The 25,972-nt window shown below is 42.1% G+C and overlaps 2 protein-coding genes across 8 annotated transcripts in view; both read right to left on the bottom strand.

The window, feature by feature from the left end:
* Slc12a1 (solute carrier family 12 member 1) overlaps positions 1-4,770 on the bottom strand; it is a 76,774-nt gene extending 72,004 nt beyond the window's left edge. For 2 of the 4 annotated variants that reach the window (NM_001270617.1, NM_001270618.1), the window contains exons 1-2: positions 4,740-4,761; positions 3,062-3,662 (exon numbers count right to left, since the gene is read on the bottom strand). In NM_001270617.1, coding sequence (NP_001257546.1) covers positions 3,062-3,469 — 408 coding nt within the window. In that variant the 5' untranslated portion in view covers positions 3,470-3,662; positions 4,740-4,761. Of the gene's footprint in view, positions 1-3,061; positions 3,663-4,628; positions 4,693-4,739 lie in introns of those variants that run through there. The other 2 variants (NR_073053.1, XM_063283138.1) reach the window with 2 other exon arrangements.
* A 4,806-nt stretch (positions 4,771-9,576) lies between these two features.
* Ctxn2 (cortexin 2) lies at positions 9,577-22,114 on the bottom strand. 4 transcript variants are annotated; one of them, XM_039104078.2, is made up of 2 exons: positions 19,016-22,114; positions 9,577-10,020 (listed from the first exon to the last, which is right to left on the bottom strand). In XM_039104078.2, the coding sequence occupies exon 2, from the start codon at positions 9,964-9,966 to the stop codon at positions 9,718-9,720; it is 249 nt and encodes an 82-aa protein (XP_038960006.1). In that variant the 5' UTR covers positions 9,967-10,020; positions 19,016-22,114; the 3' UTR covers positions 9,577-9,717.
* Between the last annotated feature and the right edge of the window lie 3,858 nt (positions 22,115-25,972).

Raw genomic sequence — 25,972 nt, 5'->3', positions numbered from 1 at the left:
AAATGATGACCCTTAATCTCTCATAGATGCGTTTTTAATCCTATGGAACAATCATCCATTCACCAAGATTTCTATTTGTGTATTACAGATTCATAGGAGAGAAAATAAAATGTATTTAAAGAAAAAGGAAGACTAGTTGGTACGAGATTTTCCTCTTCCAATACCAAAAAAAAAAAAAAAAAAAAAAAAAAGAAAGAAAGAAAAGAAAAGCAGTGCAGCTTCAATCGCATGCAATCTAAGTCTAAAATAAGTAAAAATAAATAAAAATCTAAGGGGAACTGAAAGCAGAATTCTTTTTATGAAGTAGAATTGAAAGATTAGTCCTTATCAGATGCCAGGTAATCACCGTGCATTGTTTGATGGGGAGAGAGCGGCAAGGTCAAGCCTAGGCAAAAAGAGCAGAGCACAGAAACATCAATGCCTTAGTCTTATGTTGTCCACCCCCCCCCCCCAAAAAAAATGTTAAGGCATCCCAAGCAGCTTCCAGTGTGCCATGTCCAAGGCAGCTAGGACCCTGACTGCGTGGCCATTCAGATGTACACTGGAAACACCCTTGCTTCGGAGATGGCTTCCCCAGTGTAAAGAGCTTCTTAAACCAGGGGTTTAAAACCTACAAACGAAGCACCTTTCTCTCTAGAACGTCCTAAGAACACTATGCCCTCCACTTAACTCCAACCCTTTGCCTTAATGGTGCTGGGGACTGAGCCTATAGTTTTACACATTCTGGGCAAGTACAGCGTCACTAAGCCTTTTCGATTGTTTGCTTTATTTTGTTTTAAATCTGAGCTTTAATTCTGAGCTTTAGCTAGATCCTGATCTCCTTCTGAACCCTGAACTTTTACTTCTCTACCCCCATCTTACCCATTAGGACAACCCTTGTCATAATTTTCTGACTTGGAAATCACGTCTGGGGTTAACTGGGATTTGCTGACCTCAACTACCAGGCCCTGCTTCCAGTTTCTTCTCAATGAAGGCTAAAGTATTATTTTTCTTCGTTGTAAATTGTGGGACTGGATGAATGAACATTTAAATCTTTTATTACTTTTAATGAAGGGGGCAGCTTTACAAGTTAAGTATAGTGTACAAGACTTGGTGGGGTAGAATTTCACCTCTTTTTTTCTGAACATTTTTGGTTCTTTTTACTTCTTCAGATTATAGGAAGCTCTTTGTGATGTTTAACTTTTCTTTCTGCCCCTTCCAGAAGAACTTAGAACAGTCATGTACTGTCCACTGTTTCATTCCTCTCCCCTCTTCCTGTCCCTTCCAGTCTCCTTTCCTTCCCTTTATTTAGAGAAAGAAACTGACAAGCAGTTTGTCAGTTTCAAATTAACTTCCCCCCCAAAACCCAAAAAACAAACAAACAAACAAACAAACAAACCCAAAAAAACCAAACCTTCCATGGAAGCTGATAGCCATGATGCTGTTTCTTTCTTTTGATTAAAGCACCAAATGTCTCAAAGTCTGAGGTGAGCACCCCGACACTGATGCAGCCCATTGGACAGAAGAGGAAGTTTGTGGGGTGAGGATATAAGAGCAGAGGGAGCGCATGGGCTCTTCCTCTGGAAGTCCTAGTAGACAGTTGGGCCCCTGCAGCTTAGGGAGTCAATTATGGAAATGTTTTTCCTCTGGAAAGAAGGTGAGAGGAAATGAAAGGAAGAGTCAGTGCCTTTACCAGAATCATTCCTGAGAGAACCTGCCCTGAGTCCGGTTGGGGGCAATGGGAGACTGTTTAACTTTGTTTTACCACCCTCACCCAAAACTCTTTACAGAGTGGCTCTGTAGCTCTGCCGGTCCAGGAACTCACTCTGTAGACCAGGCTTACCTCAAACTCTGAGATCCCCAGCCTCTTCCTCAGGAGCACTGGGATTAAAGGTCTGAGCTACCACAGCCTGCATTCTAACTTTTTAAGAACCAGAATGGATAAATGAATAAACTGTGCATTCTTTATTCTCCTGAAAGCTTGGCCGTGAGTAAATAAACGTTTGGAACTGATATTCAATTATCTTCCCAGAGAGCAGCCATGTTCCACAGAGCGATATTCAGGGCTGGGGAGATGGCTCAGTGGGTAGAGCATTTGCTCGTAAGAGCCAGAGTTTGCATCTCTTGCTCTCACAAAAAGTAGGCTGATATGGTGTCCCACCTGTGCTTTCAGTACTGAGGAAGTGGAGATGGGAAATCTCCGGAGGAAGCGGTAAGCGACACTAACTGAGTCGTCAAGCTTGGGGTTCAGGTGAGAGAGCCTGCCTCGGTGCATAAGGTGAAGAACTGAGGAATCTGCCCAACACCAACCTCTACACACCTGCGTACAAGCACATGCAAATAGACACACGTGCTAGCACCACACACTGAGACTCACAAAAAAGAGTATTATTTGTTACAAACTCTCAGAAAGGCAGGAGGATAAGGTCTGTCGGTGTATCTCCAAGGAAGTCACGGACGAAATCTGTCTAATAATGAGGTATGGATTAGAGTCTTTCAGAGAGTTTGGAACCCTTTTGCATTCTTTAAATAGGAAGTTTGGCCACTTCTGTGCTTCTGGGCTTAAATTGTAGAGTCAGGAGCCTCAGGCAAAGGTATGAAGAGAGGGACACGAGGGTTGAATCTTACGCAATTCGGGTGTTTCTTTTAAAAATAGAAAAACGAGTCATAACTCTGCCTCAGCTTCCAGAGTAGCTGAGACTTAAGGCCACACCATGGCTGGACCACAGGCTGGCCACCCACAATATGAACTGTGAAAGCACAGTGGTTTGTTTAAGGATTGCTGTAGAGTCTTTAACACTAAAGTGGAGGCAGCTTACGATTCAGTGCGGCACCGTCAGCCCCGTGGGACTTGAGTATCTTTACCGCAAACACCATAGGATACATTGCCCAACTTCCCGAGTTCAGTCTGCACTTCTTTCCCAAGTCAGTAAACATTTACAAAGCATCTGTACAGTTTCTTTTTCTTGGGAACCAGAGACAGCTGCATAAGGAGACTAGATGGCGTGGACAAGCCCTCTTCGTTTGACCACCGCTTGCGCAGTGTTTTTACCCCGAGGGAATGGCACGGAAGGATGCTTACCTTAGCTAGCTGCTCGTGGATCTCCTGCAGGCTCGGCCGGTTGACCTTGGGCCCGCTCACACTGCCGGTGTTGCGGTAGTACTCAATCTTGGGGACGGCGTCCATGGTGTTGTGGCCAAAGGTTTGTAGGTAATATGTGTTTGTGTGAGAGTCATAGGCGTGAAACGTGGTGTCTGTTTTAGCAGTCTCTCCAGTTTGGAGAAAATTTTCATAGCACTCCTGATTCCCAGGCCTAAAGCTGATTTTCAGTCTGTTTTGGGCTTCATCCCCGAAAGAGGTCTCTTCATAATGTGGGGGGTCCGTGCTGTCACTCATGGCTGCACCACTGCCATGGCCCTCATTTATAACATGGACTTGGAAACGACTGGCACCACTGGGCACTGAGTTGGAAGGGATGTTGACTGACATCTTCCAAAATCTACTTTGAACTACCTATTTTACAGTGGTTGGTGTTTTAACCTACTTCTGCTTCAAAATAGAGAATCGTAGGGTTACAATACCGAGCACTTGGTTTTGGATCTAGACGACCCGATAGCTGGATTCCTGCTGTAATGTTGATATGTGGTCTCCCATGTAATCTTCAGAATGATTCCCAAAGCTGCTATTAAGAAAGAAACTTACATTTGTTCCAGGCAATGCAAACCTATTTAAGAAGGGCTGTGGCTTAGGGTATAGTTCTCCTTCGTAAGATGTACAATTTTAAGTTCGTTTCACTCAAAGTTTCTGGTCCAGGGAACCCTTGCTACCTCAGCAAGGAAACCCTAACACATAATAGGGGACTGGGTTCTGCAAACAGAAATTCCAACGAAGTCACTAGCATGTGACTGTTGGTCATGTTTGCTTGGAAGTCGCTGGGACATTCAGAAAGCGTGTTACAATCGAGGACCAAAGGAGAGATCGCAGAGAGTCTCAGGGCCGGCCTTGCAAAGCATTTTTCATTGAGAGCATTATCCGCTGTCTGATACACAAAACCTTCAGAAAGTCTATTTTGCTAGTCACAAAAATCCACACATCACCAAAGATAAATCTGACCCAGAAGAACTTTCACCTGTGTAATCCGTAAAAAGTTACGTTTTAGAATATGAAATTCAAACAAACAAAAATCAAAAACTAGGTCTCTCAGGATGACGCTCTGTGGATTTTAAGTCTCCAGTAGCCTCTGAAACATCCCACTTGCTCACATGTTTGTGCTTTTTCATAAACGCACAAATATGGAAACCTTAGAAAATGAGTGTTTGGGATACAAGAATAAATCATAGCTCTCAGTGAAGGCTTATGTCCGACTGGCTCCTTTTAATGCAATGTTTTATGAGTTCAATAAACCACCCGATAATTTTCACAACTCTAAAGTGTGTGCTAACCTTGAATACTGTCTTTGGAGTAATATTTCTTTGGAGATTACTGAAAATTTGATTTTTTTTCCCTCAAAGAAAACTAGAAAATGAGAACAATACTAACAAAACCCTGGCCCTTGCACAGCAATTTTAGGCAATTCTTTGAATAAAACAAACCAACAAACAAATACACATAATTTAAACTCTTAAATAATCTTTCCTGGTGAAATTACCAGTGCAACCCATATCTCTTAGCTTCTTAGAACATCTCATAGCCCCTGGTGTCTTCAGTCTGTGTTTTGACAGGATATGAAGTGAGGTTTCTGCCCAGCCCAGACACTTACCCTCCCATTCAGCCGCCTTCTGAGGAAGTGTCCCCCACGTTAGCACTGCCCAGGCCTATATGGGGCCTTAGCTCTCAGCCCACAACCTTAGGCTTCTGCTCATTGGCTAAAACCTTTCTTGAAAGAGATGACTTTTCAGTCATTGGCCTGGAACAGTGGGAGAAGCCTGCCAGTCATTAGCCCTGAGGAACTGTAAGTACCACATCAACTAGTAACTAGTAGTAAATCATTAATCCTTTTAGACAGTAAACAAAATAAAGTTTCTTTAATTCACAGATTGCACAACGACAAAATACTTCAAAAAATATTGCTTCAGTTGTTTGAGACTTGATAAATTTAGTTCCACAGTCTGCCTTTCTGTCTCTGTCTCTGTCTTTGTTTCTCTCTCTCTCTCTCTCTCTCTCTCTCTCTCTCTCTCTCTCTCTCTCTCTCTCTCTCTCTCAATAGAAATTGAACCCGCCTCACACATCCTAAGTAAGAACTCTACCACTGAGCCCCGCCCCGTGCCCCCCCCCCCCATCTCTAAACGTTTCACCTTGCTCATTGCCTATGCTGGCCTGAGCTCACGCTGTGATCCAGGCAGCCTCACCATCCTCCTGACCTCAGCCTCCCAAGTAGCTGGAAGCAGGCTCTGCAACCAGGCCTGGTTCATCCTCCTATTTATCTTATTTTCGATGAGACCCAGAGACCTCATACTGCTCAGCAAAGGACCAAAATACCAAGAGACGGTCTCAATATGTTGTGGCTAGGAAATGCTACCTGAAATGATTTGACCTTACTTACTTTGCCTCCTCTCTGCATAGGAAGTGAGCAGATTGCGGGTAGAATTCGTGAAGTATTAAAAAAGACCTCTGCCGAGCATGAAAACCACTTCAAGCTGCTTGAGTCAACCCAGGCACACTTCCCAGAGGCACTACTAAATGGCTTTTCTGACTCCTGGTGAAGGAACTGTTTTTATCAACATCTAGTTTCTGAGTTTTGCTCAGAAGACGGTTCGGCTCCAACCCGTGAGCTGGTCGTTAAGATGACAGCACAAGCAATTCCTCCATGCACGCTCTGTCATTGGTTTTCAGTCAGGATGATTGAAGGAGTCCTCTCTGGGTCTAATAAGAAGCTACCCAAGTGATTTCCAGTTGCTCTGGCGGCTCTGCTGTGGTGTGATGTAGTGATGATGTGGGAGCTGTGAGTGAAGGATTCTCCATTTCAACTCTGGCCCTGCCACTTCCTGTCTGGGCGGAGACTTCGTTCACTGTGTGAGCTTTAGTGTCCTCGGATGCAAATGTGGACGCAGACAGCATGGCATGTGACTTGCTGAGTTATCCTGAGGTTTACAGGAGCTAATTTATATCTCTTTCTAAGCAGCAATGGTTTAACGGAGTCCTCGCTTGTACCATTTTAACGATATTTATTATCCGTTTGTAATTTTATTTTTAATTAACGCTCATGATTCTGAGACCAACCATGAAAGACAGGGATAGGAATCCTGTTAAAATGAAGGGACAGGTAAATTGGTGACCAAACACAGGACCGTACAAAGGGACTTGCAGATGCTGAAGGAAAATCCAGCTGATGCTCTTAGCCATCGGAGAGCCTTGGTACTAAATCGAGCTAGCGTTACAAGGTCTGTCAGAAGGAGAGTGGTAAAGGGACAGCTGTAACTCGATCTCCTCTCTCCTTTTCTGGTTTTACAATGATCTATTTGTGTGTTGGGGTGTGAGTGTCCATGCCATATGGTATAGAGAGAGATCAAAGGGCAACCTCAGGGGAGTCTGTTCTCCAGTTAGGTCTGTCCCAGGGTTTAAATTCAAGCGTCAGGCCTGGCAGCAAGTCCTTTACCTACTGAGCCATCTCGCCGGCCCTGATCTTCTCATGAAGACCATTTCAATAGAAGAAATTTATTTCTTCAATAAGAGTTGCAACTCTCACTTAGAAGGCCGTTCTGTATAGGAGGTCAGGTATCAGAATCAGCTAGGGGGAGTCGGGAGACTTAACAGATCAATAGATGGCTGAGATGAGGCTGGGGCCCGAAACAAGTTCTGTTCCCTGTACCGGGATGATCGGCACCGTCCATCGCTCACCTGCCCTCGGGAACACGTTGTCCATTTTCATCCCTTTTCCACCCCAGAGGCTAGGAGTGCCTCTGCAGTCAGTCCCTTTGTATTGCATGCCTCTCTGACCTCAGTGTGTATGAATTAGTTTCCGTCTCAGTCTTCTATCAAGCAGACATTTTCATTTGAGGCTCTTATCGCTAACGGGGAAGTGATAGCCTCTGTTCTTTCTTACAGGGGTTCAGACCTACCAGAGTGGTTGAGAGATAGTTGGGGGATACGGATGAGATGACCTCATTCATAAAGTCAACCTTGGATGGTGAGCTTGATTCGAGCGTTTGAGGCAGGTGGGTAAGGAAACTGTCTGGCCGTACAGATTCTATCTTTCTTCCTCTTCTCCCTAACAGGCTCTTGTATTTGACAACAGGGACTGATCTGGGTATGATACTGGCTATCTATTCTTAGAGGCATTAACATTTCTTGAAGTTTCCATATTATATTATATTCCATACTATAACCAACTTCTTGTAGTTATCACTTCCTACTCTGGAAACACAGATGGTGACCGTTCTTCCACCCCCAACCCCCAAGAGTAAGATGCACAAAAGACGTGGATCAAGTACTTCCTGCCAGCATGCACTCCTTCTTAGTGATTCTGGGAGTGATTAGTGTGTTGGGGGTTGATGACCTGAAATGGTGCATTGCATTCCTTATGGTTGTGTCTTCTCTCTCTCTCTCTCTCTCTCTCTCTCTCTCTCTCTCTCCTTCTATCTCTCTCCTTCTCTCTCTCTCCTTCTCTCTCTCATATCTCTTTCTTTTATTCTTTTTGAAATAAAAAAATCTGGGCAAAGGGAACCTCTCTGTAAGTTGGACACAAATCTTAGGGGGGACTGAAGAAACCCATGTCACAAAGATGATGCCCTGCGTTTGGGCACAGATGCCTTCCAGCAAGGTCAGCTGAGCTCATCTTACTGAGTTATTCTTGGGCCAGGTTACCACCTGGATGTGAGGTGCTCTGTACCACCTGGGGGACCAAGAGCATCTTTGACATCAAGGCTTGGGACAGAAGAACCATAGCCAACAGAGATATTTTATAAATCTCCTAGGAGAAAACAAGCAAACCAACAAAAGACCCATCAGGCATCTTTCTGGGGCTGCTATTTTGGAACGCCACAGACATGATTAGGAGTCTTGGAAACCGTTGTAGAGGTCAAGGAGTTGGCTCAATGGGAGAACTTCCTGCTGTGCGAGCAGAGACCTTAGTTCAGATCCCCAGCACCCATGCAAAGCTCAGGTGTGGGAGAAGCATGTGTAACCTCAGGGCTGGGTTGGGGGTGGTGTGGAGACAGTAAGGAAGGATGACCTGCTCTGTAGTTTCCATGGATGTGGAAACTGTCTGCCCTCCGATCACTTGTCAAGCTAGATGCTGGGGTGAGCCAACCTTGGAATCCTGGGGAAATGTGCGTGATAGCTTCAATCCTCTCCTCAGCTCTCTGGCTTTCCAGATAGGCTTGTGGCATGTTTAGGCTGTTGGAGTTTACAACAGTCTATCACTGGGGGTGAGTAAACATGTGCTTATGTCTCCCCAAGAATAGTTTCACACCCTAAGGCTATCTCTCCCCTGAAGCCCACTGAGATTAGACAACCGGCTCCTGGTGTCATGGCTCCAGTGAGGGCAGGCTGGACACCTTGCCTCAGTACAATTGTCCCTCCTACTGGGTGATGTTGGGACTCTTTCTTTAGCACTAGCCATGAAGGAGTGTGGTGCAGCCAGTGTCCATGTGAGTCTGGACTGGAGAGACTCTACACTACAGGATTTCCCCACAGGAGGTTCTTCAAGGCAGAGAGGAATGCCGGGAATTCTGAGAACCTTCACATCTCTGCAAGCTTGCGAGGTTTGCCTGTTTTTGAAGTTTGTTCCACTGTGAACTTTCTGACCTCTGATCCCTGTTTGAGAAATAATATTCTTTCTATTTTGGGCTGAAAGGTCTTTGAGCCCAAGCGTTGTGTAGCAATTTCCTCTGAGACAAGCCTCCATCTTCAAAAGATGAAAAAAAAAAAAAACCCCTCAAGACACAGAGTGCTGTAAGGCAAGCATTCCATTTAGAAACCCAAAGCTTCAGGGAGTTTCAGGAACTGACCAGATATCCTAGTCCTTTCCTTCCCCAGAGGTACATGAGCTTTAAGAACTGTTAAGAGATGCTCTCAGACAAGCTGAGCTGCCTGGAAGAGGTTCAGATCATGGGAGTTGCCTCAAACTTTCTTTCTTTCTTTTTTTTTTTTTGGTTCTTTTTTCCGGAGCTGGGGACCGAACCCAGGGTCTTGCGCTTCCTAGGTAAGCGCTCTACCACTGAGCTAAATCCCCAACCCCTGCCTCAAACTTTCTAACCCCCACGGGTGCAGGCTGTGTCCTGAGTTCTAGACTCCCAGCCTTGTGAGCTGTCATCAGTCATGCTGGCATGGGCTGTTGTTGTGTCATTTCTGTTCCTGTAAGTAACCCCTCATCCATATTCCTAGAAGTGATCCCAGTCTATCACTGGGCTGATAGAACTGTGTCCATATCTCTCCAAGAAAAGTGTCACATGAGGGTCACTAAAGCTACGCTGTGACTCCAGTCTGGAAATGTGGAGAGGGTTGGTGGGTTTGCTTTGCAAAATTCCTTAGCTAGCTCATTAACAAGGGTTGATACCAGAGGAGGGAATATGGTGGAAGAGGTTTGGTTTCCATTCTATGCATAGAAACCTCCACCGAGCAGGAAGACCAGGGAGAACACGAGATTGTACTCAGCATGGTGGATAAATCAGTCACAAATGTTTATTGAACGTCATGAATGGAATGCCCCTCTCTCCAGCAGCACAGGCAAGCTGGTTACAAATGTGTCTGTCACATGTCACGATGGAAACTGGGAACAGCACGAATCGGAACCACCCTCAGGCAAGTGCATACTCAAAGGTCCCCTTATCAAACTCTTCGACTTCGTCCTCCCATGTAGAAGAGGGCATGCTACTATATGGGTCTAACAGAATCTTGAAGCATCTGATAATGAGAAGTCCCAAGAAAATGCACAGGATGCCCACAAAGGCAAAGCCGGTCTTTTGCTCCAGAGACAGGGAGGATTCGGAGACCTCGTGGACACTCATCTTTGCGGAGGAATTGCCGCAGTAGGTGCTACTCATCATTCACGGCTGCATCTCGGGGGCTCCTCAGTGTTCCTGCAGGGATCGGTTCTCCGCCTAGGTACAGAGTGGAGCCAGGTTAGTTTCATCCGTGTGTGGCATTGGACAAGGAGTTATAAAAGCAGTCATTTTCAAGCCCTCTTGGCTCATCAATGATGTTTGAAGGTATCCGTTATAGATCAGAATGGAATTGGCACTGGAAATGTGTACTCCACTGCAGTAAATGCAGAATTGTTCATGGACACAAAGATCCATGCCTGCATACTCAGCTAAACAGAAGGGCAAGCCTGGATGTGACTGTCCTACCTGTAGCACAGATGCCTTTGATTCAGTGGTAGGCAGTGCTGCTGCGCCTTTGATCTGAATTCTCATCCAGTTGCCCCTTCATTTTCACTCATGGAGGTAATAGCACTGATAAAGTGGGCATAAGCCGTCCTCACTGTTTACAGTCCTAGCTGCAAGGTCTCTCCAGGTCTAATTTTTAAAACTTATTTACTTTTATTTTATGTGCACTGATGTTTTGCCTGCATGTATGCCTAGGTTAGATTGTCAGATCTTGGAGTTACAGACAGTTGTGAGCTGCCATGTAGGGGCTGGGATTTAAACCCCAGTACATTTGGAAAAACAGTCAGTGACCTCTCCATGGCCATTTTGTTTAAAAAAAAATCCGATTTAAAAAAATATTTGTTTATTATATATAAGTACACTGTAGCTGTCTTCAGACACACCAGAAGAGGGTATCAGATCCCATTACAGATGGTTGTGAACCACCATGTTGTTGCTGGGATTTGAACTCAGGACCTCTGGAAGAGCAGTCAGTGCTCTTAACTGCTAAGCCATCTCTCCAGTCCCAAAATCTGATTCTTTAAACAGCTGTGAAATATTTTTGTTTTAACTCTTGTTTGCATAGCTTCATACTTTGAGTTTCTTTTCCATGATATGTGCCACGTGTGTGTGTGTGTGTGTGTGTGTGTGTGTGTGTGTGTGTGTGTGTGTGTCGGTGTGTCTCTGTGTCTGTGTGTGTATGTAAGAGAGAAATTCTCACTCTATAGTTCTATAGTTCAGGCTGTCCCAGAGATCCTGGCAGTCCCTCTGCCTCAGCTCTCCTGAATGCTGCTGGGATTACAGGCAACAGCCACCACACCTGGTTTAAATATCACATTCTCAAAGATAAAAGCATGTTTTAAAAATTACATGAGTACAGGCAATGACCAACATCATAATTGCAAAGAGATAAGCACAATATCTGTGGGCATTAACTACCTCTCAACATCTACATTCATTTTCAGAAAACTCTGAATTAGTGGTTCTCAACCTGTGGGCCATGGCCCCTCTAGGGACTGGGGGACTCTTTCTTAGAGGTCCCCTAAAGACCATTGGAAATATCAGATATTTACACAATGATTCCTAATGGTAGCAAAATTACAGTTATGAAGTAGCAACAAAAATAGCTTTATGGTTGGGGGCCACCACAACATGAGGAACTGTATCAAAGGGTCACAGCATTAAGAAGGTTGAGAATCACTGCCCTAAGTAAACGTAAAATCCAAGTTAAAGCTGTGTGTGCTTTGTAATTCAGCTCACTTTAAGACAACTCGCTATCCTATCTGACTCTCATCCCCATCCCCCCTTGTCAATAATTGATATTCTAAAGCTACAACTAAAATTTTAACAAAGTTGACTTTAATTTAAATGGAGATCCCTGTCCATTTTCAGAAAAAAAACCGAGGGAGCTAGAGAGATGGCCCAGTGGTTAAGGGTATTTGTCCTTGCAGAGAATGGGGGTTCGATTCCCAGCACATACACATGATAGGGCACCAATGTCTACAACCTTAGTTCCTCGATCTGATTCTCTCTTCTGGCCTATAAGGGCACCAGGCATGCATGTGCACACATAGATGCATGAAGCATCCCTGTGCATAAAATAAAATAAACCTAAAAAACCACTAAGATAGAAGATGAGGTAGGTGAGAATGAATGGCGAGAGTAACTCAGAGGCTTGGAGCTTTCAAACTCAGAGGCACGCACTGTATTTTATAAAGGTTTAGATTACAGAGGAGCTCTATCTTCAAACCACCAATGGCAGAGATACTCCCTACTTCTGCTGTGTTGATTGGCTGGCTTTTTAGTCAGTAAAAAGGTAAAATATTTTAAAATCCCTTTGTAGAACATCTTTCCACCAAATTGTCTGAGTGCCCGAGCAAATACACACATGCTTTGTTTTTAAAAAAATTAATGTTTAAGCCTTAAGTAATTCAGAGTGATCTTGCCAAAGGCTGAGTTCTTTTGTTATTTATCTTGTAGGAAGCATGAGAAATAGGATTAAGCAATATTTTCTGCTTCTGATTTTTTAAAAAAATTGTCAAATTAATGGTCCCTGGAAGCCACATTTAACATTTTTGGTAATGTCTAGGTAAGAGGAGCCAATAATACCCAGTGGTTAAGACAGGGTGGTAGTCTTGCAGAGTGTCAAAGATCGGTTTCCAGCTCCCATGCCAGGCAGCAACTCATAAACGCAGTTAACTATAGCTCCAGGACGCCCAGTGCCTCTGAGGAACACAGCGTCCATGTGCATGTACCCACATACCACACAGAACTTAATAAAATAATCCTCTAAAACCAGAGGGGCCAATAACCTTGCAGGACTTGCTGCCTAGCAGCTGGCAGCATTCCCAGCACTTGCTATCTTCTCACAAGAGTTGCCTCAGCTGCAGAGAAGCGCCCTACCAAGGGCACGTTTCCTCCTGGGAAGGATGTTGTTCAGCAAGTGTGTGGTGTGTTGCTAACCATCTTGACTCAAAGAGGGGAATGCTAAAGAAATGTCTAGCTCTGTGTTCCACATGGTGTCAGTTGAGGATATTTTGGGCACATGTCACAATTCAACTTCTCCCCACACCTGCTTCGTTCTCCATCCTTTTCCAGGTTTGGAACCCAAGAGCATTTCGTAATAAACATCTGAGCCACTAAAGTCTGCCTCAGAGTCTAGTTACTGCAACAATTGGCATCGCAGACCTTAGAACACCTGAGCAATTTTAATGCTTTGTTCATCTTGCCATTGCGTAGAAAAGGCCTAAGCAGAAGGATGTTATAAAATCTTAGGGTCATAGCTGGTCACAGGAGAAGCATCTGGTTGGCCTTGGGTTAGTAATTAATCTGTAGATTCTCTTCCTTCCTTCCTTCCTTTCTTTCCTTCTTTCTTTCTTCCTTCCTTCCTTTCTTTCTTTTTTAAAAAGATTTATTTATTTATTTCATGTATGTGAGTACACTGTAGCTCTCTTCAGACACTCCAGAAGAGGGCATTGGATCCCATTACAGATGGTTGTGAGCCACCATGTGGTTGCTAGGAAATGAACTCAGGTCCTCTGGAAGAGCAGTCAGTGCTCTTAACCACTGAGCCATCTCTCCAGCTCAGACTCTTGTTATTCTTAGTAAAACCTACTAAACAACTAACAATAACAACAACAACAAAAAAGTGTTTTCCTGAAGCAACAATGAACCACTCAGCTCATTTGTTTCCCCTGAACTAAAATAAAATCTCTCTCGCTAACTAGAGATACAATAGCCCCCTTTTGGATACAATTTATCTAACATATGCCACATCATGCTTTGTTCTTAGAATCTTAGACAGAGAGTTAATGAATTAATGGAAAAAGAACCCTTTGCAAATTTGCATATCATCTTTATTCAATCAGTATTTGAACTGGAATAAATTAAGTATGCCGATGGATACAGTCTTTGAAGAATAAAGTTATTTTTAAAATCTAATTCTGAAATATCCAGAGAACTAGAAGTCTCATTTATTAGTAGTTGACATGACCAAGAGAACTTTCCTTTGGTTTCAGAGCCTGGCCTTGAAGATACGCTCCACAATTCAATGCCTCAATCACTGTTCCTGCTCTCTCCTATTAAGCTGATTAATGTGGCCCTCTCAAAAAGGCAGGATTCTTCATGTTCAGAGGTGAAGAACGTGGATTTTTCCTAGCTACAGTGTGAAGTTCCCTTTATTTTCTAAGGAAACTATATCATCTTATTTTCACATTAATATGTACCAGAAAGTACAGATGTCAACTTTACATTTGATCTCTCTGTTTTTGTTTTTGTTTTTTGGTTTGCTTAAAATTTCTAGTGTAGTTACCCCTTCCTTGTTGTCCAGTCCTTGGCTGTTACCCTTTGCCAGGAAGGGTATTGTGAGAAACTTCAAATTTTCTGAACTGTGTAGGGATGAGAAAGGTGTGTGGATAAAGAATTTCTTAGTAAATGAAAACGGTAACCATGACAACAAACCTAATTTGTAGCGCTCAATCTTTCTATTACTGGAACAAATACAGAAGAAATGCAGTGCTATATTAGAATCGATGCTGAAAAGTGACCCAAATCTTTCAGGATGAGGTCAGGAAGTCTAAAGGTGGAATGAGTTTAAGGCAACATAGAGTATTCTCAACCTTTTCACTGAAAAATAGAGCAAAGCAAAATGGAGGCTGAAGTGTGTCAGTGCCGCCTGAATCGTGTCAGCGCCGTCCTTGGTGCGAGGTCCTGGCGAACTCGGTAACAATGTACCGTACCGAGCGTTATGCCTTTACAGGAGAGGCAGACATAATTATTTCAAAGTCATAAACGGCAAAGACTTGACTCCTTAACCTGCTCTGGATTTTATAGCCTGGAGATATGCTTTCAGAAATGACGGAGCATGGAAAAGTGACCAGAGTTACGAGTACAGATAAATGTTTCACTTTTTGAAAGGAGGAAGAGGAAATTATAGAAATGGTCCGTTGGTAATGTGTGACTAATAGACACTCAGTGGGTAATTAATTGCTGGTACCAGGCAGACACTGAGGAGAACATGGGGAGAGGCAATGCTGTACTCCTCAGCTTTCCAAAGCATCGACTTAAAAGAGAAAAAGTTCATTTTGGCCCGCTGATTTGGCAGGTTCCACCATGGTCACGTGACCCTGCTTTTGGTTCCGGAGTGTGGCACTGGAGGGCTGTTCACTGGGCAGCTGGAGGGAAGCAAGGGCCAGGGTCTCACTGTCTTTTTCAACACATGAAGGTCATCTGTGTAGTGACCTAACTTCTTCGACAAAGCTCATCACCTCGTAAAGGTTTTACTTTTTCCTGTGGCTTGGAGTCAGGCTTTAACAGATGGGTCTTTGAGGAAAACTTCAGATAACAGCAGCTAAATTAGCCTTTTGTCAATTTGCTGCTAGCATGATGAGCTGAGGAGATGGGACAACATGATTTGGTGACTTTGGCAATTCATGGACCTTCTCTTATAATCTCCTTATAAGGAAGATGTGAGATATGCCTAGTTTGTAGTGTTTTATATAGAACCACAATCCATTGAGCTATCCTAATAAATACTGGGCTCTGTAATCGTGAAGCCAGGCCTTCAGTGTAGCATCAAAAAAGTCTAGCCTTACCTATACACGCTTACATGCTTCAGAACAGTGACCAAGTTGAAGACCTTGAAGAGATGATTACAAGCTTCGATTTAAAACTCGGCTGAAATCACATGGAGTTACCAGAGTTGAGATTCAAAACAGTTCTGATGACTTAAATTCTGAGATTAGTAGAACTATTCACAAAGTTCTGGCATTTGAATATGAAGGATGGAAATGTGTCAGTTGAAAATGGAGGCAATATTGCTTGATAATTCACATGAAATAAGTATTCAAATTGCAATTAATAAAAAATTCACATACTTTGAAGATATAAAGTGGTCACTTGAAAAGCAGAGACAATCTTAAGTTGAATGGGAACAAAGGATCCAGAATGATAATGTCACTATTATATCCTAGTCAAACAAAAATGATTTAATAGGTAATCAGTACTCAAAATATTTATCACAATGTTGTTACATGGTGGTAGATATCGCCTCTACTCTCAAAGAGCTTCCAGCTAATAGGAGAGAGGAGCCATGTTCAACCAAGAATAAAACAATTCCGTCTTCTTATGGGTAATGAAGAAGAGAGCAAATTACATCCAACATCTATTGAATTTCTCTCATGTAGTAGTAACTTACACATATTTTATCTCAACAACGATATTGATTCATTTTCTTACCTTTACATATTTAGAAGGGACCAAAAACAGTGCTTCATGTGAGAAGCAATCGATGAGAGGCTGTCTGAGTCAAGTATGTGGAAGAGGATGTGCGTTTGAAGGCTATTCATCAAGACAGGATTTGGTGCCCGATGGATGAGCCATAGTGGACCACGAGAAGAGACCCATCAGTGATAGCTCTGCTCTACTAAGCTTGAACAAATTTGAAAACAACATCTTCACTAAACAGAGTGAAGAAAAGAAGAAACATTACAGATTTACGACGTAAATGTAAATTTGTGCATTGTCAACTTGTGGTTCTCAGGTAAGAAGTCAACTCCGATTACCGTGCAACACGAAATACCTAGTAGGGTTAATACTTTGAGGATGATCATCGAGTTAAACTGGCAGAGAGGAATAAAGACAGGACAGAGAGATCCCAGTACTCAGAAGTCTTTGCAACCTTGAGCTTAAGAGAAGGCGATTGTTGAAAGAGAACATTGAAGAAGGCGGTAGATACAGCAGACATCTGAAGAGTATTCTAGGATAGACTTGGTCAAGGCCGATCCAGGACAAGGTTGCTGCAAGTCCAGCAAGATGCTCTTTGCCATTACCAGGTAGGATTGAAGAGAAAAACAAGGTACCAATAATCCACAACCCACGCTCCCCTTGCAGAGGGAAAATAACATCTGCCAGCGGACTCATAAGAAGTGCTCAGGATCACAAATAAACCCACAGTAGGAACTCACACAGAAATAAGAAAGTCACAATCTCTAGATGAAACACTGAAAAACTTTCTAATTCTGAAGTGAGGATGGAAACAGCATCAACAAACGAGGTCTGGTATCAGAACTGTTTCATCAGGGTAGAAATTTCCGGAATGTTAATGGATTGAAAGAAGTACGGTATCATGGTTAAAAAGAAGATGAAATTGGACGGTAATAAAATTTGACAAAACAAGTTTTATTTGCATAAAAGGTGCACAAGGATAATGCACTCGAATTTAATCATTTTCAATAAGGATATTTGATTTTTCAAAGGAGAGTTAAGTCAGTTCATCTAATGTTTAAAGAACTGTTGTAGCTTCCATTTTTAAATACAAAGTGAGTTGAGAAGGGATGATTTTGTTAATATCTTAAAAGGAAAAGTGAAACTTTAGTGTTCTTTTTAAAAAAGTCAATCTAGTAGAATGGTTGAAAAGGAGAAACACAAAGATCCGACAGAAGTGTGCTTGTTAGGCCAGCTGTCTACATAGGCAGATAAAAGCAAACATGGCAGCCCATTGGCCGTCATAATCAAGACATGCATCGAGCACTTGGAACAGTGGTGTTTGGGGCCTAGCTTTTCTCAAAGAATTCCCCAAACTTTCATCTTTTATTAGATATACAAAATGAATTCTGTGTCTCATTTCAATAGCAAGCAAGCCTGAAGTTTTTGAAAACATATCCCTAAATTTCTGAGCTTTGTCCCTTCCCATTAGTAGGGAGTATACTATTATATAATATATTGCCAGTATAACAATATCATAACCAAATGGAATTCTTCAGTTACAACACTGACTACTTCATAATGAATAAGGTCTCAAAACCACTTTTCACCTGGGATTAAAGACACATTTTCATTTTCTGTAATTGGAAGAGATAGGAAAGTAAAAGCTCATTAGGTTCTAGAAAACAGAAACTGTAAAGCTGATGTCAGAAGGAAAATGATATTTTAATATCATGTTCACTGAGACATAGAATATGAATGAAATATGAGAGAAATAGACAGCAGTTGTTAAAAGAATAAGTGAATTTTTAAAAAGGGGGTTGAATGTAAGCTGTATCCAGGTAAAATTTACTTTAAATGTGACACACCCTGGGTTACTTTAAATGGCTAACATCAACACTGCTCTGATTAGCCATCAGCATCCCTCTGAAATACCAAAGTGCATTGTTATATGACTTCGGCTCCTGAGAAGACATTGTTCACTGGGACTAACGATTAGATCATTGGTGGTGGGCAAGCACACTCAATGTCTCTTTTCTTTCATGGCAGACGTCAGGCACAGGGCTCTGTAAGTCCTGATGAGTCATAGCATTGGCCCATGGCAGTACCTGTAGATATCAAGGGGCCCCAATTTCATGGAGTTACTTTGTAGTTAGCAACAAATAATGGACAACAACAACAGCAGCAGCAGCAGCAGAATCCTGTGTGCTCAGTTGTTTACATCGTGTTATCGCCAGTAACCAACCAAAGAGAGTATTTTTATACATATGTAGCCTTTCGTGTCCATGAGTAAATGTGGTAGGTAATTTTTTTTCCTCTGCAAATTATTTGCTGATTGGGAGCTATCAAATTCACTTTTCAAAAACAGTTATTTAATTGCCACATGACAGCATGCAATTGCCAAAGCTAATGGTAAAGTGTAGGCGCCTCCTGAAGATACACAAGAACCTCCCATGTCTTTATTTTAATCAACAGGTTTTCCCCTCTTGTTTATTTATCTAGCAATAACATCACAAACATTAAATCTGAAATCATTACACTTGGAGCGCAATGTGATTGCGCTCTAATGAGAGGATACTTGTAATTTTCTGAAACGAGACATGCAAACTGAAGCTTAAAAAATCATGAGCCCTTCTGTGCACAAACAACAGACTCCTTGTCAAATACAAAGGTTGCTAAACCCTCTAAATAAGGAACAGCAGAAAGCGTTATCGAGGCCACATTTGTACACAGCTATCATTTAGGAATGGATGTGTTGGGATCAAAAGAAAACCTTAAATTACAAACCCAGATGTCTTCATCATGCTGAGATACATGCATTTTGATTTCCTAGAGTTCCAAAACCTCAGATATTCAAGGATCTACCCCAAAGTCCTGGAGACGGCAGCCTGGAGAGATTTTTTTCCTTAAGAGACAATCTGGCTGGCTCCTCAGACACCCATTCCTTCCAAAGCACCGGTAAGCTGGATCTGAAAATCCTCAACATGTCTCACTAAAGAAGCCTAGACCATTGCTAGTGTTCTACCTTGTCTTGTCGCCAGTTGTCTTCTACATATTAGGCTGCAGGAAGCATGGAAACTCCCTACAAAACATTATGGGAGAAACATCAGCAATCTGTATGCACACAACACATTTTCTTTCTTTCTTTTTTCTTTTTGACAGCATCAGCAGCTGCAGAGGCATTCGTTTCTTTTCAAAATTTGAGCTCACCAAACCTACAGGCTCTCCCTGCCCCCCACTCGGCTCTCTTGTTTCTGAAATCCAAGAGAAAAAGGACACCTTCTGAGGACTGGCGCTGGAACCCTGTTGGTGAATGCTGAGGAAGGGGGAGAAAGTTACTTCGCAGGCAGCGGGGATGGATGGGCTCACCTTCCATGTTTGTTGCCATGGAAATGAATTCCGGCCAGTAGACTTGTTGGTAGGTTTGTCTGTGCTCGCCGATCGGTTCTGTGTAAACGGCGTACTCTGAGGACCTGCGTGGAGTCACAGGACCGTGGGTAGCGCTTTCCTGGCCTATGTGTGTAAATGTCTGTGTCTGGGGGAGAGACAGTACACGGGCAGCCGCGGAAGGACCTGTGCGCGAGTGTTTGCAGGAAAATGTGTGTGCATGTGTGGCTTTCTCCAATGTGGCAATGTGTAAATATTTGAGAGTATGTAGATGTGAAAGCAAAGAGGTGGGACGTGAGATGGGGAAGGGACTCTAACAGCAGCAACAGGGTCTGTTCTTCAGGTTCGTTAGAAAAAGCAGAGGCAAGGGCTCATTTTCACTCACATCGCATCCCGAAGCTTAGCAATCGGGGTTAGTCACTATTTGTGCTTCCTAGGGTAGTGAGGATTTAATTAATTCATTGCGAAAATCCTTGCCTCTGCTATGTCCCCAGCTGTGCTGAAGGCATTTCGCTGAGTGAAAACAGCAGTCTGGGTTATTAGAAGGCGCTAGATTTTTGTTTCCTTTGATCAGACAAAGGAAAAACGGTGTGAAAAGTGTACTGGTTTAACTGAAGACTGATGCGTCACTTAGTCATTTGGTGATCATTTCCACTACCCACGCCCCTTTACTCCACCCCACCCCTTCCCGCAGACACCCTGGAGCTGTCCGCAGTGCTGAAACGATGAAGCTGACCTCTTTCCTTCCGGAAGATTCTTAACTACCAGTGACAAAACCATTAGGTAGACGCGATGCAGGTTTTCTAAAAAGTGTTGAACATTGTAAACAGACAGCACTGGAAGCAAGGCAGAACACATCAAAGCAACACAGACACTGCTCTTCTCATCTCTCCTGGAGAGGTTTAGTATTATTAACTGTGATCATGTTTTGACACTGTTCCCAGAACCCATCCTCAGCAAGCACCTGTAGATCCCCTACGAACTTAATTGCTCATCTTATGAACTATTCTATTGTTAACATTTGAGAAAATGCAGATACATAATTTGTACATTATTACTGCTGTTGCTGTTATTTAGACGAGAACATGGGTGTGACCAGGTTTAACAATGAAGATAAATTTTATGACTATTGGGAGAATGGTCACTTAGGAAATTAAATAATCTTACAGAGATGTTGCACAGAGTGTCAGCGGAGTGCTCAGCCACAAATGGAATGTTTGCATCATTCCCTTCAAATTCCAGAGACTATTGAGCAAGAGAAAGAGAAAGGATGATAAGAACCAGAGGGTAGACGTGTGTGAACCGGTGTTTTCTGAACAAGTCCACTTCATTCATGAAGTCTGCTTTACCCATGAACTCACAGTACTGCACAAGACCTGCATGAGATCCATCCAGGCAGCATTCTAACACAGCATGGGGAGCGACTCATGAGCACCCACCCACTTCTGGAGGAGGAATAGACATTTTGAAGGGTGTGTCCCCTGATTAGTTGATCAAATTTCTGTGGACAGCCTCATACCTAGGGGTAGGAATATATAGTCAGCACAAATTAGACTCAGTGGATTATTTTAAAAGGGAGGGCATGAAAGTGAGAGGAAGTAAGTTGATTATGGGGGACAGACCTCAGGGGGGAGATGAATATGATCATATATTCTATAAAATTTGCAAATATATAATAAAATACTATATATTTTAGAAGCTACACAAAATATTCTGGGGGTTCATATGAGATAATCTTTTGAAAAGTCATCCCTCTTTAAATTTAGAACTATGGAAATATCTTAAGGAGTAGCTGACCTAACGGCCTGCTGTGAAGGAGCGGAGAATGTCCCTTCTTCCAGGGGTGTGCTAAGAGCTTTACAGACATTTTTCAAGTGAGCTAAGGGTTGTGTCCTTTTTTAATGCTATGGACTAAAACGGTTGCTTGAATCTTAAGGTCATTATGACTTTCACATTGGTGAGAATCAGCAGATGCTAATTCAGTAGGTGTGAGGTCGTCTCAGATTCTTCATTCCTCTTGCTACAACACTCCAATTAGCAAAGCACTAGAAGTATTACATTCTAACAATGCAGTCCCTTGTAGAGTCCAAAAAATGAGGTAATTTTTTCCCCTCTACATTTTAAGATTGTTGTAGTGGCTACAGTGATGACTTAGTGGGTGAGAACCCTTGATGACTGTGCTAGTTTAAATGAGAATGGTCCCTACAGGCTCAGATATTTGAATACATGGTCCCCAGTTACCGCAACTGGTTTGGGAAGGATTATGAGGTGGTCTTGTTGGAACAGGTGTGTCACTGGGGGTTTGCTTTGAGATTTCAAGGCTCTTTCCATTCCAAATGTCTCTGTCCCTCTGCCTCACACTTGTGGATTAAGATGTGAGCTCGCAGCTGCTGCTTCAACACCATGCCTGCCAGACTGTTGTCATGCTCCCTGCCATGGTGGCCGTGGACCCTAACCCTCTGGAACTGTAAGTACCGAATTAAGTACTTGCTTTTATAAGTCATCTTGACCATGGTGTTGCCTAAGATCATGCATGGCTCTTACCACATCGGTAGAGAAGGAACTAAGACATTACTCTTCCAGAGGACCCCAGTTTGGTTCCCAACCACCTGATAAAACTCACAGCCAATTGTAACTCCAGTTTTAGGGGATTAGAACCCCCTTTCTGCCTCTTAGGACATCAGATCATGTGTGGCATGCATGAATGCAGACACACAGGACACATAAATAAAAAAATAAAAATAAATCTTAAAGAGGAAGCTGTTATAAAAACAACTAGTCTATTTAAATCAGCCCAGAAATTACTTAAATTAACAATTTGTTTGTTTGCCCACCATTAATAAAATATTTGTGAATCTGATTAGTTTCATCTAATTTTGGTGGTATATGAACCCAGGCTATGTTTGACTCTCTCTCTCTCTCTCTCTCTCTCTCTCTCTCTCTCTCTCTCTCTCTCTGTGTGTGTGTATGTGTGTGTCTGTCTCTGTCTCTTGTGTATGCACGCTCGCACATGCGTGTGCACGTGTACGCTGGGGGCAAAGGTACATGTACATGTTTAGAGCTCAACCTGCAACTTGCAAGAGTCAGTTTTCATCTTGTCCCATGTGAGTCCTGGCAATTGGCTTAGGAGGAAACACCCGTAAGTGCTTAACTATCCTGCCAGCCCATTCTGTATTTCCTCATTGTTCTCTGCAATCAATTTTTTAGGCCTCATGAAAATGGTCAGAGCCAAGTGACACGAATCTGCTGTAGACATGAACCTTGATTCAGAAATCATTATCGTGGCTAGAGATTTTAATCGTCATTTTATGACTTTCAGTACGGTTCCAGGGTAAATGCTCTTAATCCTAATCCTAATCTTAAATACCTGGGCACTAGGGTTAAGGAGATGACGGTTCAGCAGTTAAAGTGTGTGCTGTAACAATCAACTACCTGTAACCCCAACTCCAGCGGATCTGTTTCCTTATTCTTGTGTCTGTGGGTACCCATATACAGGTGGCATACACTTACACACACACACACACACACACACACACACACACACACACACACACACAAACACACACACACACACACACACACACACAAAGAAATCTTTAAAAATACCTGGATGTTACACACTTAATTTCCCCCCAGTCTAGAAAAATGGTACAATGTTATATTGTTTGACTGTTGCTGTCAAAAGTCCATACATAGATATTGAAGGCTTAGCTGGGTGTTTTTTTTTTAAGATTTAATTTATGTGTTTTGACACGTATGAACATGCACTATTTGCATGCCTGGGGCCCACAGAGGTTGAAAGAGAGCACAGAACCTCCTGGAATTGGCATTGTAAACGGTTGAAAACCACTATGCCAGTGCTGAGAATCAAGCCCAGGCCTTTGCAAGGGAAACACGTGCGGTTGACCGTTGAGCTGTCTCTCCAGCCCCCGGCTTTCTAATCTTAGAAACCCATACATCATTTCACATAGTGCTTCCAGTTAGTGCCTTTGAACTGGTGCCAGAGGAAAGCTTTAACGTAAATTAGGTTTGTCATTAGTGGGCTCGTGACCTTGACCTTTTCAGGCTGTGTGGAAGGTGGTGATGCTCTCAAAAGTCTGTAAGACGGACCATCCAGGAGCATGTGATGGATTAAAAATCCATTATGTTCCCTTCCTTTGCTAGGTGCTGGGGCAAAGATAAATTAGATGTATTGTCTGCCCTTGCGGAGGTTTGTCATTGTAAAGCAGTATGGAAACTTCTACAACGTTACACTGCTACAGGAATGAACATACTACTTACGTTTTATTTCTGTGGCGAAAGGATCATTGAAGAAATGTAAATTGCAATGAACACGTGCCCTTCAAATTCTTTCACAACTTCCATAGAAACTACTGAAAGAAATGAAACTCACAGTGGCCTTCTAAAGTGAAGAGGTTCACCTATGCTTTCAAAGCCTATGATTTACTTTCTGAATAAAACCAAGTATGAGATTGACATTGTTTGTACAGCCCCAGACAAGATCATCTTTAATGTACCTTGGTGCTCTTCGGACTTAATCTACAAATACCGTTGGAAGGACTCCTGAGGTACACAAACTTCTTAGAGTTCTTGTTATTAGATAGTAGTTGTTATACTAATGATCAATCTATCTACTATCTATCTATCTATCTATCTATCTATCTATCTATCATCTATCTATCTATCATCTATCTGTCATCTACCTACTATCTATCTATCTATTATCTATCTATTTATCTATCTATCATCATCTATCTACTATCTATCTATTACTATCTATCTATCTATCTATCTTTCTATCATCTATCTACTATCTATCTATCATCTATCTATCTATCTATCTATCTATCTATCTATCATCTATCTATCAATCAATCATCTAATTAACATCTGGTCAACATGTCACCTACTACTTTTTCTTCAAGAGGTTGAGCACTTTAGAAACCTTGGACATTTCCTAAGAAGTATTGCTTGCAATGCAAATGGAACTCTCATACCACTCCTTATTTCATTCACATCAGAATAGGTAGAGTGCTTTTTTCTATTGCTTCTTCTTCTTTTTTTTTTTACTTCTTAGTGACACCACAGTCAAATTAATAGTTAAAATTTAGGTCATAGGTTCTTTTAAATTTGTTTCTTTTCTCTATTTGGTTACTTGGTTTTTTTAAATTGATTTTTTAATTAATCTTTTTCTTTAAATTTAGATTATGGTCACCTGTAAAAATAATCTTGTAAAATCAGAAATGGAGTAAATAGATGAATTTCATTTGTTCACAGCCAGAAGAATGACTGTTAGGCGAATGCATATGACAGCATTATGTATTTATTTATACTTATTTTAATGGGATATTGAAAGATAGGCAACAGTATAACCTAATTATTATGGAGGTAAAAATCTAAATTATAACAACTAAACGTTAAGACGGTAAGCTGGCAGGAAAGAGTTTCAATGTATACAATTTATAAATGATCTTAACCTTGAAGAACACTGTATTCTGTTTCTTCTTTTAGATCCTAATATTGGTTTTTTTTATTACTAGGTCCTTTAATTAAATTAGAGATCAGAAACATTAATTTCTTGTGTGTGTGTGTGTGTGTGTGTGTGTGTGTATCACTGGTGTCTTCATTACTCTCTATTGTTATTATTGTTGTTGTTGTTGTTGTTGTTATTATTATTATTATTATTATTATTATTATTATTATTATTACTAACAGAGTCTCATATTGAGCCTGGAGCTCTGATTCAGCTAGACTGACTGGCCAGTGTGCTTCAGGGATCCTCCTGACTCCCCCCTCAGTACCGGGGCTACAGACATGAGCCATCAATCACATCCGGCTTTGACTTGTAGACTGAGGAGTCAGACTAGGCTTTCAAGTCTGCATAGCAGGATGCTGCAACTGAACCATCTCCCCACGACCCCTGGAGGTTTCCTTTCTACCTACCCCAGAAGAATATGTGGAAATTATGGGGACTTAGAAAGCACAGCAGCCAGCCGCACTCAGGAATGTATAGAAAGATCTCGTTGCAGTGAAGCACAAAGCCAGACTTTCCCTAAAATCAGCCTGGGATCCTTTCCAGAGGATGTTTCGCTTGCCCTGGAGACTCTTCACTGGAGATTTTTGCTCTTGCATCTGTTATATTGGGATAATTTCCTGAAGTCACAATAAAGCCAAATACAGCTTTCTTCTTTTCTGAGGAATCCACATCTTGTCTGGTTGGTGGTTGACTGAGGTCTAATCGTCTAATGTGATTGGGCCTTTTAATGAACAGTACAACTGACTCAAACATTAGTAACACAATTAACATGGGGAAGAAAAATGCAGACTAATGTTTGTATAGTTACTTTATTAGAGTAACTTATTTTTTTCATTTAAAATTTGAACCTAATGATTTTAGGATTTAGACAATTATTTGTGTTTTGAAGTTGATTGCTTTTAAACACATTCCCCTATCATTCCTGAATGTCACTGTTGCCTTTGCACTCCAGTTATTTTAATCTTTGTGGAGGGAGGGTTAAGGATACTTTTGAAATTTTAGTAAGAACTATGTTACTTCTCCAAAAGAGACACAACTGCAGATTTTCTGCTCCCTTGT

Source organism: Rattus norvegicus, chromosome 3, assembly GCF_036323735.1.
Source record: "Rattus norvegicus strain BN/NHsdMcwi chromosome 3, GRCr8, whole genome shotgun sequence".
Lineage (NCBI taxonomy): Eukaryota > Metazoa > Chordata > Mammalia > Rodentia > Muridae > Rattus > Rattus norvegicus.
Note: the sequence above shows the minus strand (reverse complement) of the source record. Positions and strands in the feature narration are given on the sequence as shown.

Coding starts and splice junctions, on each gene's coding strand:
- Ctxn2 (XM_039104078.2), bottom strand. CDS start 9,966: ATGATGAGTAGCACCTACTGCGGCAATTCCTCCGCAAAGATGAGTGTC.